This window comes from Medicago sativa, chromosome 6, assembly GCF_051527215.1.
Source record: "Medicago sativa cultivar Bolivia chromosome 6, Bolivia_mono, whole genome shotgun sequence".
In the NCBI taxonomy this organism is placed as follows: Eukaryota; Viridiplantae; Streptophyta; class Magnoliopsida; order Fabales; family Fabaceae; genus Medicago; species Medicago sativa.
Genome location: NC_140754.1, coordinates 86985742 through 87003403, shown reverse-complemented (window position 1 = coordinate 87003403; position 17662 = coordinate 86985742). Strand labels below are relative to the sequence as shown.

General features: G+C 33.8%; 1 protein-coding gene and 2 long non-coding RNA genes across 6 annotated transcripts; 2 read left to right on the top strand and 1 right to left on the bottom strand.

Annotated features, from left to right (window-relative positions):
- The first annotated feature begins 3795 nt into the window (after window positions 1-3795).
- LOC146917789 (uncharacterized) lies at window positions 3796-4855 on the top strand. Its single transcript, XR_015015893.1, has 2 exons — window positions 3796-4052; window positions 4229-4855. It is a non-coding gene; the product is annotated as an uncharacterized LOC146917789 (long non-coding RNA).
- Window positions 4856-5697: 842 nt separating this feature from the next.
- On the bottom strand, window positions 5698-7092 carry LOC146917788 (uncharacterized). The gene is made up of 2 exons (XR_015015896.1): window positions 6707-7092; window positions 5698-6475 (listed from the first exon to the last, which is right to left on the bottom strand). It is a non-coding gene; the product is annotated as an uncharacterized LOC146917788 (long non-coding RNA).
- Window positions 7093-7194: 102 nt separating this feature from the next.
- LOC146917787 (disease resistance protein RPV1-like) lies at window positions 7195-16173 on the top strand. 4 transcript variants are annotated; one of them, XR_015015872.1, is made up of 4 exons: window positions 7195-7811; window positions 9486-10605; window positions 15373-15576; window positions 16051-16173. XR_015015872.1 is itself a non-coding variant. In XM_085719573.1 (3 exons), the coding sequence occupies exons 1-3, from the start codon at window positions 7348-7350 to the stop codon at window positions 12545-12547; spliced, it is 1707 nt and encodes a 568-aa protein (XP_085575699.1). In that variant the 5' UTR covers window positions 7195-7347; the 3' UTR covers window positions 12548-15576. The 4 variants fall into 4 exon arrangements, 3 of the variants coding, with proteins under 3 accessions (XP_085575699.1, XP_085575700.1, XP_085575701.1); XM_085719573.1 differs by lacking the exon at window positions 16051-16173 and having other exon boundaries at window positions 12425-15576; XM_085719574.1 differs by lacking the exons at window positions 15373-15576; window positions 16051-16173 and adding an exon at window positions 13365-14087.
- Window positions 16174-17662: the final 1489 nt, after the last annotated feature.

The following is a 17662-nucleotide window of genomic DNA, read 5'->3' as shown; positions in this document are numbered from 1 at the left end:
GAGTATAATATATGTTAATGATGTTTAAGTTGTTGAATGTACTTTATATGATTTATATGTTTAATATTATTGTTTGAGAAATCTCACCCCTTCTGCTTGAAAATGTTGCCCTTCGTATGGGTAACTTGCAGGTAATAAAGATTAGAAGTGTTCGTGAGTGGACTCCTCACTTGTGTCTAGGTGCTCTGATACGTAACGGGATGGGACTTACTTTCATATCTATTCCTTACGTGTCTTTTATGAACTTTTTATGAATAAGTATTGAACCAAATTATGAGATTTTCTGATAAGGCCTGGGTGCCAAGACTTTATTCATGTCGAACTATTTCCGCTGCGTATTTCCAGACTTTTATGATGTTGAACCTGGAAGGATATTTATTAATATCTATTTTATGACTTTAAAGTAGTATGTGACATTCCGTTTATGATTTAAATACTCTGATTTAATATGAAATTTTTATGTTGGGAAAACTGGGTGTTACACTAGACCCCAAGGCCACTTCCACTGTATTCCCGTCACCGGCAGCCGCCGCCACCTCATCACCCTCGCCGGAAAAAGATCCTCTACCATCCTCCGAACCGCCCTCTGAATCAGGATTAAAGATCACCAACGAGACACTCTCTTCCACCACCCAAAGATGGTAGACAACACCCATCACACAGATATTAAGATCATCATTGATGACTCCCATTCTGGAAGTGGAAACCAGAATCTTAGCCCTATCAAAACGATGCAGATCCACAGAATCTTCGGCAAAATCCAGGAAAATTCCAAATCTTGACCCTATCAACTTGAAGAGATTCTCCTCCCAAACATGGAGGGGGATTCGATGAACCCTCAGCCACAATTTCCTTCTAGCAGCCACAAGCTGGGGAGACCAGGGTTTCACTTCCAGGAAGGTGTTGTCCCACCATGGCTTATGTTCAGCCTGTGCTCTAGAGAAAGCTTCAATAGAGGAAGGTTTGAGAAGCACAAGATTATCCCCCATTTCAGAAACTTGGATAGAATGGATACCCTCCATCTTCAAACCATGCAAAACAGACTTAGCATCCCTATAGAAGGACAGGAAACCCACATAGCAATCCTTCAAAAAATCCAGCATAGCCTCCGAGGGAGCCACCTCCAGACACGGTACTGAAGCTCCCACAGCATCGATACCCAGCTCCTGGGGTTTGGATAACGCCTTCAAGAAGGACTTACCTTTGGTGACGGTAGTTGTTGACGATACGCCAGGCACTCCTTCAGGAACCTCCTTTGCTTTGACCTCCTCCCTCCCAAATCTTGCCCTATTCACTTTCAGTTTCACATCACCCCACCACACCTCTCCTAACTCCCACTCCAAAGCTTCAATGTTGGAGACATTTTTGAATTTGACAAACCCAAACTTTCTCCCCCATTTGTCAAGCTTTTTGGCGATGAACACCTCACCAACATGCCCAAATGTAGCAAAAAATCTCCATAGATCTGTTCTTTTGGCATGCTCTGGGAAATTAGGGAAGAAAAAAGGAATGGTTGAATCAGTTCTCGACCTTTTGGTATGTGTTTATAATTGTTCATACTTTTTCTAATATCCCTTACTTCCGCACTTTGCATCTGATCAACATTATCTTCCTTATTTTTTTTTATTGTAAAAGCAATTTTTTCTTTCTCGAAAGTAATTGATTTCTTGTTAATTGGTTTCTCGATGCAGGTAGATGAGAACCTTATGTTTTGCAGTGTCATGAATGTGTTAGATTTGGACTCAGTTCGATCGAGGCTTTTCAGCATTATCAACAAAGGATATGAGTGAAAGGATTTTGTTGAATGATAAAGAATGTTATTTGTGGTATTGCAAATGATTGTTGGTAATGCTCTACATTGCTTGGTAATTGTTGGTTAAATTTTTGCACTTATTTTTGCATTTTCGTTGAATATCTTGCTTCATATATATATGATAATGATAGAGCTCTGGTAGTTGAAGAGCAAGCTGTTGCCAGGAAGGCAGGCATGATAATGTGTACCAACGGCTCCACATATCAAGTGTACGAAACCAATTTCATTTTGAATTTAATGAAATTAGCTTAATCAAAATGTGCCTTTAGTTAATTATTTGAATCACGTGACCAGCTTTTTCCTTTAATACTTTAATTTTAAAAAAAATAATAATCCATTCAAGCCAACTTGTCCAATAGGGACAAGACACATCAACTTAAAATACCACATCAGCACCTCATGGTCAATAGTTCATCAAAATGTCAATGTGGGACTATGAAATCAGAAAGGGGGCAAAGTAGAGGGTCAAAATTGCACATTTGAAACTAAGAGGGTTAAAATCACACAATTGAGAAATTAGGGGGTTCAAAAGTAAAATTAAACCTTATATATTCACGTGTTTTCGACGAAAAAGTTGTCGACCCAACTAACATTGTTGATTGGTATATTCACTACTATAAATATCAAGTGAAATATATGAGCAGAATTATCTTGATAACGAGAGTGCAAATAATAATGCACGAGCTACCTAGATAACTATTTATTTTGATAGACTATTGATAAATTATATGATTATAAAGCAATAGAAAGTAGAAATTTTAAAATAGATACTCATAAATCATAAAGATGACTCAAACTGGCACGTCCAAACTAGCAAAAACATGCTTCAATATGTCGTACGCTAATTACATTGTTTAAAGAATTCACAAAAGGAAATTGTGTCATGAAAATACGAATCAGTCATTTGTCATCGTCTCCTTAAAAAAAAAATTGTCATAGTCATAAATATATGAGCAAAAGTTATTTCTTTTGACACTTTAAATAATATGGAAGTTTATGCCAACTCCAATTCTGGCTGGGTCATGGATTATTGTCAACTTTAATGGTTAAACTGCTCCAAAAAAGGAAGGTAAAAAAGTAGAGACAGTCACGTATCTACTTTTAATGCGGGAACCAACAGACATATGATTTGTATGATTGATTTTTTTTTGAGGGATGATTTGTATGATTGATGATAGTTTCTCAATGAGCCTCTTAATTTTGATCTCGAGCGGATCATAAGTTCAACTGTTTTTATGTGTAAAATTTGTTTGGATCATATAACTTTTCATTTATTTTTTTGGACGAGATGAGCAATTTTATTTTTTCATTGATGCTTTTCATTGATTTTTTCCGGATGCTTTTCATTGATTTGATGCTTTTCATTGATCCTTTGTTTTTCATTTTCCAGCAATATGAAAAGCAATTTCATTTCATTGATCATCTCCTTTTCATTTGATCTCTCCTTTTCATTGATTTGTATGCTTTTCATTTGTTTGGATCATATGCTTTTCATTGATTTTTTCCAGATGCTTTTCCCTCTTAATTTCATTGATGCTTTTCATTAATTTGTTTGGATCATATAACTTTTCATCGATTTTTTTGGACAAGATGAGCAATTTTTAGGGTCAATTGAGGAACTATCATGACGTCTATTGAGGAACTGCATGTTGTAACCATGACAATAATGATGGTCTTGAACCTAGTTTCAAGTAGTGTCTAAAGAGTGGATCTATGAACTGATGTACAAAACCAGTCGAAATGGTTTGTTGGCATTTCAAGTGTGGCAACCTTTATCCCATTTGTGATCGCCTTTACCATACGCTCGTGAGTTTGAAATACAAAAACAAAACAATGAAAATCATTAAAAAAAATATTAATTAAATTAAACATTTGAAAAATATAATTATACTTAATTAAACGTCGCTTCAAACCTTGCAGGAGATGTCTTTACCGAATATTGGTATAAGTGAAAGATCAGTAGGGCCATCGGGAAAAGCATCTGGGGGAGCGGATTGTCTCCCGTGAAGTTTCTCTCCAGTCTTCTCCTGTGCAATCCTAGCCTTTCCTTCTTTTTAAAGACATATCAACGGCTAGGATTAAAACCAATTAAATCACAGATTTTGTCTCTTTCACAAACCATTTTCTGCTTCATTCCTGCGTAGGTTTGCAACGAATACGTACGTTTCTCGCAATGGATCTTGAAAGTTAAAATGGCAAACACGTTTTCAAATACGATCTCTGACTTCTCTGCGAATACGTACGTACCTATTCTCTCGCTTTCTTCTTTGTTTAGGGTTTCATTCTCACTTTCAAATTTCCATCGATTCTTGCTCAATTCCTTCTTAATATCAGATATATAGCATGCTTAATTGATTTATTTTTTGATATTGTGTAGGATTGAGTTTAATTAGTTGGTTATCAATTTAATTTCAGATTTACTTGCTTGGAAGCACTTTTTCTGTCATTGGAATAACACTCACACATGTTGGAACAGATGGAATTGGAAAGATAAAGGAATTAAGAGAACTTATAATTCAATATTGTTTATTGAATAGTACTGTTTTTGAATTGGTGAAATGCCAGAAAGAATTGGAGACAGTTTATTTGGTAAAGTTGGATTAAGTCGATTGTAAATGTCTGCTTGCTTGTTCTATGAGTGGCAATGGAATCCTATAGAGTGCTAGTTACGGTAGAGCTTTGGTGGTCTGTTGTGCTTTTGAGGCTGAAGCTGTGGTATTCGGCGCGTGCGGGACTGTTTTGGCACTGATGTTACTGCTGTATATGACAACATCAGTTTTCTGTTTTGATAGCAGCAAGGTTCGGCTGCTGTTTGTTCATAGCAGGGCAGATTATTTGGGCTAGTTTTTAGGGTGTTGGTTTCGGGTTTTCCGGTATATCGGTGACCTTTGTTTGTTTTCCTTGCTCGCAAGTTTGTTGTGCTTCTTGTACTTGTACACTCTTGACGTGAATAAAAAAATGTAAAATTAGAGTTGTGTAGGATTTGATCTTTAAGATCTTGTACTTTAAAATTGTGATCAATGAAAGCAGATTGTTTGTATACATTGTTTACCATATTGCTGCTATTAAACTCAAATGGAATTAAACTTGTAATATTTGAAAGATCCGGAAGCAATTGTTAGGTGTAAAAATTGAATCAAGATGAAACTGAACTTGTAATGTAACACAGCTATAACAATGCACAAACCAACACCTACACTAATATAACAGTGCAGAAATCAGCTGCTACAATTGTTAGGCTGCGCATTGCTATAACAGTGCATAAAATTGAATTTTGCTGATGTGAAACCAACACTGCTATAACAACACATAAAACTGCTGCTACAACACATAAAATTGCTGCTACATGTATGTCTGATTGTACATCTCTTATGATACAGCTGTGCACTGCTAGAATAGTGCAGAAAAACAAATTTTACAGATGCGATACCAACATGTATCGGCAATAAAAGACATAGAAAGTCTGATCATATTCAAATTAAAAACTGAACCTGTCAAATTGTAAAAATATTACAGCCACCTGTCAAACATGTATTACCGATACATGTTGGTTTCGCATCAGTAAAATTTGTTTTTCTGCACTATTCTAGCAGTGCACAGCTGATCATAAGAGGTCTACAATCAGAATACCTTGCGGCAACAGTTTTATATGTTGTAGGAGCAATTTTATGTGCTGTTTTTTTGCACTATTCTAGCAGTTTTATGTGTTGTAGCAACAATTTTATGTGATGTTTTTCTGCACTATTTTAGCAGCTTTATGTGCTATTTTTGTGCATTATTCTAGCAGTGCAATACCCGTAACAAAACCTATAGCAGAGCAGTTTTATGTGTTATTTTAAGCTGTCGACAAGCAGAGAAATATTGCATTGATCACAAGTACAAGCTATACAAATAATTACGTTACATTGATCGAAATTTCAAAGTACAAGATCTTGAAGATCACATGTTAAAACCATAACTATAATTTTACATTGATGTACAAAGAACCTAATACAAGCTAATAACTGTTCCTCTTTTACATCTAGGACTATAATTTTACATTGTAGTACAAACAATCTAGTACAAACTAATAACTCTTCCTCTTTTACATTTTTCTTTTTAGAATAAACAAATTTTATTCACGTCGAGAGTGTACAAGAAGCGCAACAAACTCGCGGACAAGGAAAACAATCAGAGGTCACCGATATACCGAAAACCTCGAAACCAACACCCTAAAAACTGGCCCAAAAAATCTGCCCTGCTGTCAACAAAACAAACAGCAGCTGAACCTTGCTACTATCAAACCAAAAAACTGATGTTGTACTGGCCCAAGAATCTGCCCTGCTATCAACAAACAGCAGCCGAACCTTGCTGCTATCAAACAAGAAAACTGATGCTTTCATATACAGCAGTAACATCAGTGCCAAAACAGTCCCGCACGCGCCGAATACCACAGCTTCAGCCTCGAAAGCACAACAGACCACGACAGCCCTACCGCAACAGACACTCTATAGGGTACCATTGCCAGTCATAAAACAAGCAAGCCGACATTTGCAACCCACTTAACCCCATCTCCACGACAGAATTTTCCATACAAGTATACTTATATTCTTCAACATGAACAAACCACTTCACCAATTAAGTTAGAGTTGTAGACATAAAAAAACCTTCAAATTGTTCAACCTGGGCATACTCAAAAGCAAAGGAAACAGTAGCATTAAAGGACAAATCCAAACACTCAAATTCAACAAATTCACCAATCTCATCAGCAATGATTTGAATTGAAAATTAGTATTCTGTAATCACTGTAATCAAATTAAGATTTTTTTTCTTCAAATTATCACTGTAATTACTCTAATCACTGTAATCCATTCAAATGATTGGAACCGAAATAAAATTCAAATTGGTACTCACCGTAATCCACCATCGTGGTGCGCCACCTCCTCCGCTGCCGCCGCACAACATAAGGAAAGAAGGATTTTGAAAGAAGATGGAAAATAGAGAAGGAAGGACAACTATCGCTGTAGTCTGCCGTTGTGGTTTGCCGCCACACGTCTCCACCGTGCAACCACCGTCACTACTATTCCGCCGCCGCTGTTGAGATGGGTTTCTGAAATTGAGAGTGAATGAATGGCAACGAAACAAGTGAGGAAGGGAAGACAAGAAATGAATCAACTTGTAAAATAAAAAAAATGAATGAAGGGCTAAGATTAATTAAGATGTCATTAAAAGGAATGGATGGCTAAGATTATTTCACAGGAGAAAACAGGAGGAAATTTCCACTGGAGTGGATCCTCTCCCAGCATCTGGTGCTAGTGGGAAAAGCATCAGGTTCATCCCATGCTACTCACTTTATTTTTATTTGACTATAGATAGATACTCCAAAGTCTTTATTTATGTCCACACTTTGCAATTCCTATCCATCAAGCCAACTCTTTCACTCATTGGTCACTTAGAAGCGTATCAAACCAACTCTCCCACTTTCATTTGAATCTGGATACTCCACAATTAACAGACACCAATTCATATTCATTAAACCAGCTCATTCACTCATCATGGCTTCACTCACAGTCACAGATCGATTCAAGTACGATGTTTTTCTCAGTTTTCGAGGTGAGGATACTCGTCATGGTTTCACAAGCTATCTCAAGAAAGCTCTAGATGACAAAGGAGTTAGAACTTTCATGGATGATGAGGAGCTTCAAAAAGGCGAAGAAATCACACCATCACTTCTCAAAGCAATTGAAGACTCCAACATGGCCATAGTTGTCCTCTCTAAGAATTATGCTTCTTCCTCCTTTTGCTTACAAGAACTTTCTCATATCCTTGATTCCATCAAAGATAAAGGACGTTCCGTTTTGCCGGTATTTTATAAGGTGGATCCCTCTATTGTACGGAAGTTAGAAAAGAATTATGGAGAAGCAATGGATAAACACAAGGCCAACTCAAATCTGGATAAATGGAAGGTGTGTCTTCACCAAGTAGCTGATTTGTCTGGACTTCACTACAAGAAGAAAGGGTATATTCCTATCTTCTGTTTTTTATTTCATTTGTCCATGGAAATAGTCACTTGAATTTAAAACAATAAACTCTCTAATAAATTATTTACACATGTCAGACAAACCCTTTATAAATTTAAATCCAGATCATGAGAGTTAATCTTTACCACTTACACCAACTACCATAGAAAAATAGAGTAAGATTAGTAAATCAAAGTAATCTTATATTTTAGATATGGATTCGATTTGAACTGTTTATCCAGGAAAAGACTGAATGCTATAAGAGTGTCACTAGCATTTTAAATTTTTTAATGTATGTGAGTTATTTAAATCCAAAAAGTTATAAGAGTGTTTGGTTGTGATTTTATACCTTAAACAAATTTGACTATAAAATAGTTATTTTGTTGATTTCATTCAAAAAGATAATAATTTATATTATATTGTTAAGGTTAAATATTGGTCCCTATAAATATATCTACTTTTCGTTTTAGTCCCTCTAAAAAATTTCTTCGACTTTTAGGTTCTATACAAATTTCAATAACTACTTTTGGTTTCTATTTTTAAGTCAACTCCTGTAAACTTTGTATTTTTTAATGAAATGTGAAGAAATGTATATAATATTGTCAAAATCTTCAAAAAGAATTAATTTTTTTAACAAAACATTAATTTTTAACCGTAAAAAATAGAAAAACTCATATTTAATTCATGTTCAATTAAATATTTCTAATTTTTTTTGAGAGATTATATTATAAACTATTCTGCAACATTTTAATCAAAAATATAAATTCTACATATGAGTTTATTTAAAAGGATGAACCAAAAGTGAAGAAAAATTTTTGGGGACTAAAAGTTGAATAAAAATTTTAGATGGACTAAAACGAAAAGTTGGTATATTATAGGGACCAAAAATATATATAACCTTATTTGTTATATTGTTTTTTTTTTTTGTCTCTGAAAGATTTGTTAAATTGTTGATATCATTTAAAAAAATAAATATAGTTTGTTGCAATATGAAAATGCAAAATATGTATTATATGTACCTATAATTATAATCAAAACCAATAATTTTAATCTAACATTTCATAAAAAATATTGGTCATAATTTATCGAATTAGCGCAATAAATAAAAAAAAGACAGAGGTCTAAACGCTAATAGCGGTAAAGAGAATGATAAGAAAACGTCAAAAAAAAAAGAATGATAAGAAACTAAACAAAGTTTTTTTTTTTATTAAAACATCTACGGTAATTATATTTCTTAATTCATTTTTCAAAATCTCAAACGACAAACAAAAGCATAGCACAATTTGAGCGATTTGCCCCGGTTTTCCTCCTTTGTAATTTGGTAGTGCTTCCCCAGTTTCATTCAAATATATATTATTGTGACATCATTTATTAACCTGACACTCAATTAATGACTTTCCTTTAAAATTTAAAAATAAAACTTTTGGCATTTTTTTTAATTTTAAAGAAAAATCACACGGTTATGAGAGTTAAATGTTACATCAGTTAATGATATCACATCACATCAGTTTAAATTTTGGGAGGGAGACTACCAAATCATGGGGAAAACATAAGGGGAAAAACTCCTAAGAAAAATGGGGACTGCAATTGTACAATCGCGGTAGATAGAGGATGAAAAACACAATTAATCCTAATACATGCACTTGAATGACCACTTTTCTCATATTGGGCAGGGATATGCATGAGCATAATTTTATTGGGGAGATTGTTGAAAAAGTCTTAGAAAACATAGAACCTGTTGCCTTACCTGTTGGTGATTACAAAGTTGGACTGGAGCACCAAAAGCAACATGTGATTTCCCTTTTGAATGCTGGGTCGGATGATACAACCTGTATGGTAGGGATCCACGGTATTGGTGGAATAGGGAAAACAACTCTTGCTATATCTGTTTATAATTTGATTGCCAACAAATTTGAGGTTTCATGTTTTGTTGAAAATGTTAGAGAAAATCATGAAAAACATGGGTTACCATATCTCCAAAAAATCATTCTTTCTAAATTAGATAAGAAAATGAAGGTAACAGGTGTTCTAAATGGGATTTTAAAATTGGAGCAAATGCTCAAGCAAAAGAAGATACTTTTGATTCTAGACGATGTTAATGAGTTAGAGCAATTAGAAGCTCTGGCTGGAAAACGTGAATGGTTTAATCGCTCAAGTCGAATCATCATCACAACTCGGTACAAAAGGTTGCTAACATGTCATAGGATTGAACATACATATGAGGTGAAGGGGTTGAATGACATAGATGCTGCTGAGTTGGTTAGACGGAAAGCTTTTAAAGATGAAGGTAGTCCAAGCTATAACAATGTTTCAACAGAAAAAATGAATGTTTTAAAGCGTGTTGTAGCATATGCTTATGGTCATCCACTCGCTTTGGAAGTCATGGGTTCTGACTTTTCTAACAAGACAATAGAGCAATGTAAAGATGCACTAGATCGTTACGAAAAAATTCCTCATAAAAAGATCCAAATGACACTACAACTGAGCTTTGATGCTTTGGAGGACGAAGAGAAGTTTGTTTTTCTTGACATTGCTTGTTGCTTCAAAGGATGGAAATTAACAAGGGTCAAAGAAATACTTCATGTCCATCATGGTGATAACATGAAAGATCACATTAATGTGTTAGTAGAAAAATCTCTCATAAAAATAAATGAGTTTGGTAATGTAACATTACATGATTTGCTAGAAGATATGGGGAAAGAAATTGTTAGACAAGAGTCACCAAATGATCCTGGAGAACGCAGTAGGTTATGGGACCCTAAAGATATACAAAAAGTTTTAGAAGAAAATAAGGTGAGTTACTGTTGCTAATGCTAACTGCTAAGTTACCTTTTTTTGCTTTATGCATTAATAATGTTATTAATTGTCACAATTTTTTTCTTCCTTTATACGAGTTTAATTTATATGTAGCGTTAGTGTAATTGTTTTTTGAGTAATGCTATATGGTACGGCTAATTTCACGTACGAAAACTGACGAATGCACACATGCTGGAACACAAATCATGGGGTAGTGGCAATTAAAGCTTGACAATCATCACTTCAAAAATACTAAAAATACTTACTTTACGGAATACATGGTGGTATGGCATTGAAAGTGTAAGCAATAGATAGAATTCGTCGATTTTCGTAGTTACCATCTCGTACCATTCATCATTACCCTTGTTTTTTTATATGTTGCTACATCATTTCATTTAATGTATTAAAAACATATGATTTATCATATTTCATTAATTTATGCGAAAACATATCATATGTATGTGTAAAACTTTTTAACATCGATGATGACGATGTATATAACTTAAACTCTTGGCGCCCATTTGATGCGCATAATATGATAAAAAAAAGATATGATAAAAGTTGGATAATGATGTGATATATATTTATCCTATCATGGTGCACATCTGATAAAAAAATATGATAACAATATTTTATCGTTTTGGTGCACCCTTTCTATTTATATAAGAAGTGTCTTTTATTCAACTATAGGACACAAAAAAAAAAAAATAGGCACTAACAAAAACTCCTTTTTTTTTTGGTAGATCCAAAAACTCTTTCTACTAACCCCCAAAACTGATGCACTACCACTAAAGCAAAGGGACAAAAGATAGTGATAACCACAACACCCATATTATGTGGTATGTTAACCATGTAATTATTAACCTTTTCACATTTATTTTAATTCTAATTGGTTTTTCATTTTTTTTGTTACAAATGGTTTTTCATTTATATTAACTTGAAAAGAAAAAACAATTTAAAAAATCTGAATATTAATTTTTCAAAAGTTAAAAAAATCGAATAAAATAGAAAAAAATTAGATATTTTTTTAAATAAAGAAGATAAAATTAAAAAAATCTGGAACTTAATTTTCAAAATAAAAACAAAACAAAAATTAGAAAATATATTTCGAAAATTAGAAAAACAAATTCGAACTTAAAAAAGTTCAAATTTTTTTTAAATAAAAAAGTTTTTTTCTTTCTATTTTTTTTACCGAAAATGATATTTATGAAAAATATTTTTCGTGATTAATAAAACAAAAAATTAGATAATACCTTTCGAAAATAAAAATTGATCTTCAAGTTTTTCTTTTGGAATGAAAAAGTTTTTTTTCAATATTTTTTTTGTAAAAATATATAAAATCTGGAAATTAATGTTAAGAATATAAAAAATGTCGCAACATTAGATTTTTTTCTCTAACCCAACTAATAATGCGCTGAATCAAATTTGGAAAATAAATTTTTCTATTCATTTAATAATGTAAAAAAATTGGAATTAAAATAAATGTAAAAAAACGAATAATTACACAATCAACGTGCCACATAATAAAAAAATGCTGACTCAGCACGCCACATAAGCATAAATGCACATCCATATGTTTTGAGGGTCTAAAACTAAATAATGTTCACATTAAAGGGATGGAATCCAAACCTTTTTTTACATGGGGAAACCCGAATATGACCTATATTACCGGAGAATCCAAAGAATGTTCACATTAAAAGTGCATTTGAGCCCAATATTTTTATTTTCTTATTATATCTTTTGCCATTAGTTTCTTTACTACGTATTTTTCTTTGGAAGCTTAATTAATACTATTTTTTTTAAATATATGTCACAGTTAACCACTTCACACAACCCACTTGGGTTGGCCTGGTGGTATTGGTTTGGGATTTGGGAGTGTATCCTCCTCGAGGTCTCAGGTTCGATTCTCTCCGGTGTCACTTTGGATGGGCTAATTTAGCTTCTTCAAAAAAAAAGTTAACCACTATTCCCAGGTCACACATGTCAATACACAGGTCACACATGTCAATACATGACTACACAGGTCACACATGTCAATACATGACTTTGACCATAATAATTCCCAGGTCACACATGTCAATACACAGGTCACACATGTCAATACATGACTTTGACCATAATAAAAATTATAAATTTTTTGTCAATATCCCTAAATCAATTTGGATGGGCTAATTTAGCTTCTTCAAAAAAAAAGTTAACCACTATTCCCAGGTCACACATGTCAATACATGACTTTGACCAAAATAAAAATTATAAATTTTTTTGTCAATATCCCTAAAAATTGGATGAGCTAATTTAGCTTCTTCAAAAAAAAAGTTAACCACTATTCCCAGGTCACACATGTCAATACATGACTTTGACCATAATAAAAATTATAAATTTTTTGTCAATATCCCTAAAAAAAAATTCTCAATAAAAAATTGAATTTTAAAAATATTAATTCAAATAAATTGAACAACATCTTACATGCTAATATGGTCAAAATAAGTTAAGTAAATAGTGCCTTCTTCAAAAAAGTTAAGTAAATAGTGCACATTATAAAACTGCGAGATGTATTTTAGAATGAAAGGAGTGTGATAAATAGTAAAAAGAATTCCTCGAAACAACCTCCGGTTTTCTTTGAATGGTGTTACTTTGCACACAGTTCAGGTGCGAGTGCATTCCTTGATAGGCTTGAGTGGCGGCTTATCTACCAGTAAGTGTATTGTTGCAGATGCTCCTCTTCTTGATTTGTTCAGGGTTCCCCATCATCGCAGGTTGATCAAAGAGGTTGTGTCGGTGTGTTGGAAGGCCCCTACGGCGCCTTGGGTGAAGGTTAACACGGATAGTTCCGTTATTGATCATAATGGCGCTTGTGGTGGTTTGTTTCGCGATCATTTAGGCACGTTCTTGGGAGCCTTTACCTGTAACTTAGGTAGGTGCTCCGTTTTCGACGCAGAGGTGTCTGGTTACATTCTTGCTTTGGAATATGTCGCCCAACATGGTTGGACAAACATTTGGTTGGAAAGTGACTCATCCAGTACGCTTCAGGTTTTCAAAAATATATCGTTGGTGCCTATCCTTCTTCGGAATCGGTGGCATAATGCCCACACTCTTAATGTTCAGGTTATTTCCTCTCATATTTTCCGAGAAGGCAACACGTGTGCTGACAGATTAGCAAACCTAGGTCACTCAGTTATTGGGGAAGTGTGGTTGTCAGCTTTACCGTCAGAGTTTCAGCAAGATTTTTTTGCGGACCGGTGTGGTTTACCTTGGTTTAGATATCCGTAGGTGGCTGTTCTATTGTTTCTTTTTTGTCTGTCTTTGTTTTTTTTTCTTTTTCTGAGGTTTTTGGCCTAGTCCCCCCTCTTGTATTTTTCCCCCTTTTTTTAATAAAATTTGAGATTGGCGGTACATGATAGGAGTTCGTCGGGGTGCCAACTTAGTTGGGATGTCGTTGCTTCTCCTTGATGCCTGTCCTTTCTCTTGGTTTACCTAAAAAAAATATAGTAAAAAGAATGATAAGAAAAAAGACAATTTTTTTATTAAAAAATCTATGGTAATTATATTTCTTAATTCATTTTTCAAAACCTTAAACGACAAACTAAACAGAGCACAATTCTCTATTAAAAAGAGGGTTTGTAGTGTTTTACCCCCTGTAATATAGGTCTTTTTCGACTTTCGTCTCAGTAATTGAAGATTTTTTGGTTTTATCCTCCTTTTTGATTTGGTAGTCTCCTTCCGAAGTTTTCTCCAAAATTACGTTGTGGTGACATCATGTATTAACATGACACTTAACTAAAACACCAGAAAATGCCAAAATGTTTGACCCCCTAATTAAAAGTTCCATTTGCTCTCAAGTGTAGAAGCTGATTTTTGGTATTTTTTTAAACATATTTATGAGAGATGACTATTACATCAATAGATAATATCACTTCAAGGTATGTTTTGGGGCAAAATTCCTTTAGAAAATGGGAACTAAAGTCACACAATCGCGGTATATGGAGGGTGAAAAACACAATTAAGACTAATATAAACACTTGAATGACCTCTTCCCTCTTACTGGATAGGGATATGCATAGGCATAAATTTATTGGGGAGATTGTTGAACAAGTCTTAGGAAATATAAAACTCATTGCCTTACATGTTGGTGATTACCTAGTTGGACTGAAGCACCAAAAGCAACATGTGAGTTCCCTTTCAAATCTTGGGTCTGATGATACAGTCCGTATGGTAGGGATCCATGGGATTGGTGGAATAGGGAAAAAAAATTCTTGCTTTATCTAGTTATAATTTGATTGCCCATCAATTTCATGTTTCATGTTTTCTTGAAGATGTTAGAAAACTTTGAAAAACATGGTTTTCGTGTATCCACAAGGAATTTCTGTATTGGAGCAGAGGCTCCGACCAAAGAAGTTGCTTTTGATTATAGACGATGTTAACTAGCTAGAGCAATTAGAAGCTATGGCTAGAAAACACAAATGGTTTGGTCCCACAAGTCAAATCATCATCACAACTCCGGACAAAAGCTTGCTAACATGTCATAGGGTTGAACTTACATATGAGGTGAAGGGGTTGAATGACAAAGATGCTATTGAGTTGGTTAGACGGAAAGTTTTAAAGATGGATATTTAGTCCAAGCTATAATAATAGTGTTTTGTTTGAGCAAATGCATGTTTTACTAATAAGACAATAGAACAATGTAAAGATGCACTAGATCGTTATGAAAAAGTTCCTCATAAAAAGATCCAAATGACACAACAAATGAGCTATGATGCTTTGCAGGCAGAGAGAAGGTTGTTTTTCTTGACATTGCATGTTTCTTCAAAGGATATCGATTGGGAAGGGTCGAACAAATGCTTCAGGCAGATCATGGTGATATCATGAAAGATCACATGAATTGTTAGACAAGAATCACCTAAAAATTCTGGAAAACGTAGTAGGTTATGGTCCTCTAAAGATATAATTCAAGTTTTAGAGGAAATTACAGTGAGTAATAATGATATGGATGGTTTGGCTTTTCATCTTTAACTTTAACTTTAACTTATTACTAGTTGTAGCTAATGCTTAACTTACCTTTTTGGCTTTCTATATCATTAATGTTATTAATTGTCACAATATCACAATTTGTTTTTTACCTTTATGAGTTTAATTTATATGTAGATGAGTGTAATTTTTTTTTTACTCATACCTTCAATGATGTGTTATCATAACATTCAATAAATTAAAAACATATGATTTATCGTATATTAATTGACGTGACAACTAACTTTTTAACATACAATTTATATAAGGGTAAAGTTGAACACTTAATAATATTTCAAGATCTTTAAATACGTGGTGTAACATCTCAAATTCATGATTAAAACATCTCAAAAAAAAAAATAGTGTAAAGTTCTAACATATATTCATGTATTTTTTTACAAACATATATTGTTTGATTTGTCCTTTTTTTGTTTATAGGGAACAGATAAAATTGAAATCATACATTTCAACTGTTGGAATAGAGTAAAATGGGATTTACCAAAAAGAGTAAAATGGGATGGAGAAGCTTTCAAGAGGATGAATAATCTCAAAACACTAATAATTATGCATGCTGATTTTTCTCAAAAGCCCAAACATCTTCCAAAAAGTCTAAGAGTGCTGGAATGTAGCAATCTCAATCCATTGGACTGGAAGTTCTTTCTCAAAAAGGCAAGTGTAACATATTTATATCTCTTATCTTAAATTAATAAATACGGTTTAATATTAATTATTTATTTGCATGTTTTTCTATTTCCTTTTTTTTTATTGCAGAAGTTCCAGAATATGAAAGTTTTAAATCTCAATAGCAGTAAAGCTTTAGCACAAATACCTGATATATCTGGTCTCCCAAATTTAGAAGAATTTTCAATTCAAGATTGTGCGACACTAATTGCAATTGACAAATCGATAGGTTTTCTAGGTAACCTTAAAATCTTGAGAATTGTAAAATGCACCAAAATCAGAATTATTCCACCTCTCATGTTGCCTTCTCTAGAAGAACTCTATCTTTCATATTGTAGTAATCTTGAGAATTTTTCACCTGTGATAGATGAATTTGGTGATAAGCTTAAAATAATGAGAGTTATACATTGCATCAAGCTAAGGAGTATTCCACCTCTCAGGTTGGATTCACTAGAAACACTAGAACTTTCTGGTTGTGATACTCTTGAGAGTTTTCCACTTGTGGTGGACACATTTGTTGCAAAACTGAAAACCCTGAATGTTAAAAGTTGTCGCAATCTCAGAATTATTCCACCTCTCAAGTTGGATTCACTAGAAACACTAGAACTTTCAGGTCCTGATACTCTTGAGAGTTTTCCACTTGTGGTTGGTGGGCATCTTGGAAAACTTAAAACCCTGGTTGTTGGAAACTGTCTCAGGAGTATTCAACCTCTCATGTTACCTTCTCTAGAAGAACTCAATCTTTCATATTGTAGTAATCTTGAGAATTTTTCACATGTGATAGATGAGTTTGGTGATAAGCTTAAAATAATGAGAGTTATACATTGCATCAAGCTAAGGAGTATTCCATCTCTCAAGTTGGATTCACTAGAAACACTAGAACTTTCAGATTGTTATAATCTCGAGAGTTTTCCAAGCGTGGTAGACAAGTTTCTTGGAAAACTTAAAACCCTGCTTGTTAGACGTTGTTACAATCTCAGGATTATTCCACCTCTCAAGTTAGATTCACTAGAAACACTAGAACTTTCTGGTTGTGATACTCTTGAGAGTTTTCCACTTGTGGTGGACATGTTTCTTGCAAAACTCAAAACCCTGAATGTTAAAAGTTGTCGCAATCTCAGAATTATTCCACCTCTCAAGTTGGATTCACTAGAAACACTAGAAATTTCGGATTGTCATAGTCTTGAGAGTTTTCCACTTGTGAATGGTGGGCATCTTGGAAAACTTAAAACCCTGGTTGTTACAAAATGTCGCAGTCTCAGGAGTATTCCACCTCTCAAGTTGGATTCACTAGAAACACTAGAACTTTCATGTTGTGATACTCTTGAGAGTTTTCCACTTGTGGTGGACACGTTTCTTGCAAAACTTA

Excerpts from the sequence above, each read along its gene's own strand:
- LOC146917787 (XM_085719573.1), top strand. The coding sequence starts at position 7,348 with ATGGCTTCACTCACAGTCACAGATCGATTCAAGTACGATGTTTTTCTC. Across the intron at positions 7,812-9,485 it reads CTTCACTACAAGAAGAAAGG|GGATATGCATGAGCATAATT; the intron begins GTATATTCCTAT and ends CATATTGGGCAG. Across the intron at positions 10,606-12,424 it reads AAGTTTTAGAAGAAAATAAG|TTAACCACTTCACACAACCC; the intron begins GTGAGTTACTGT and ends TATATGTCACAG.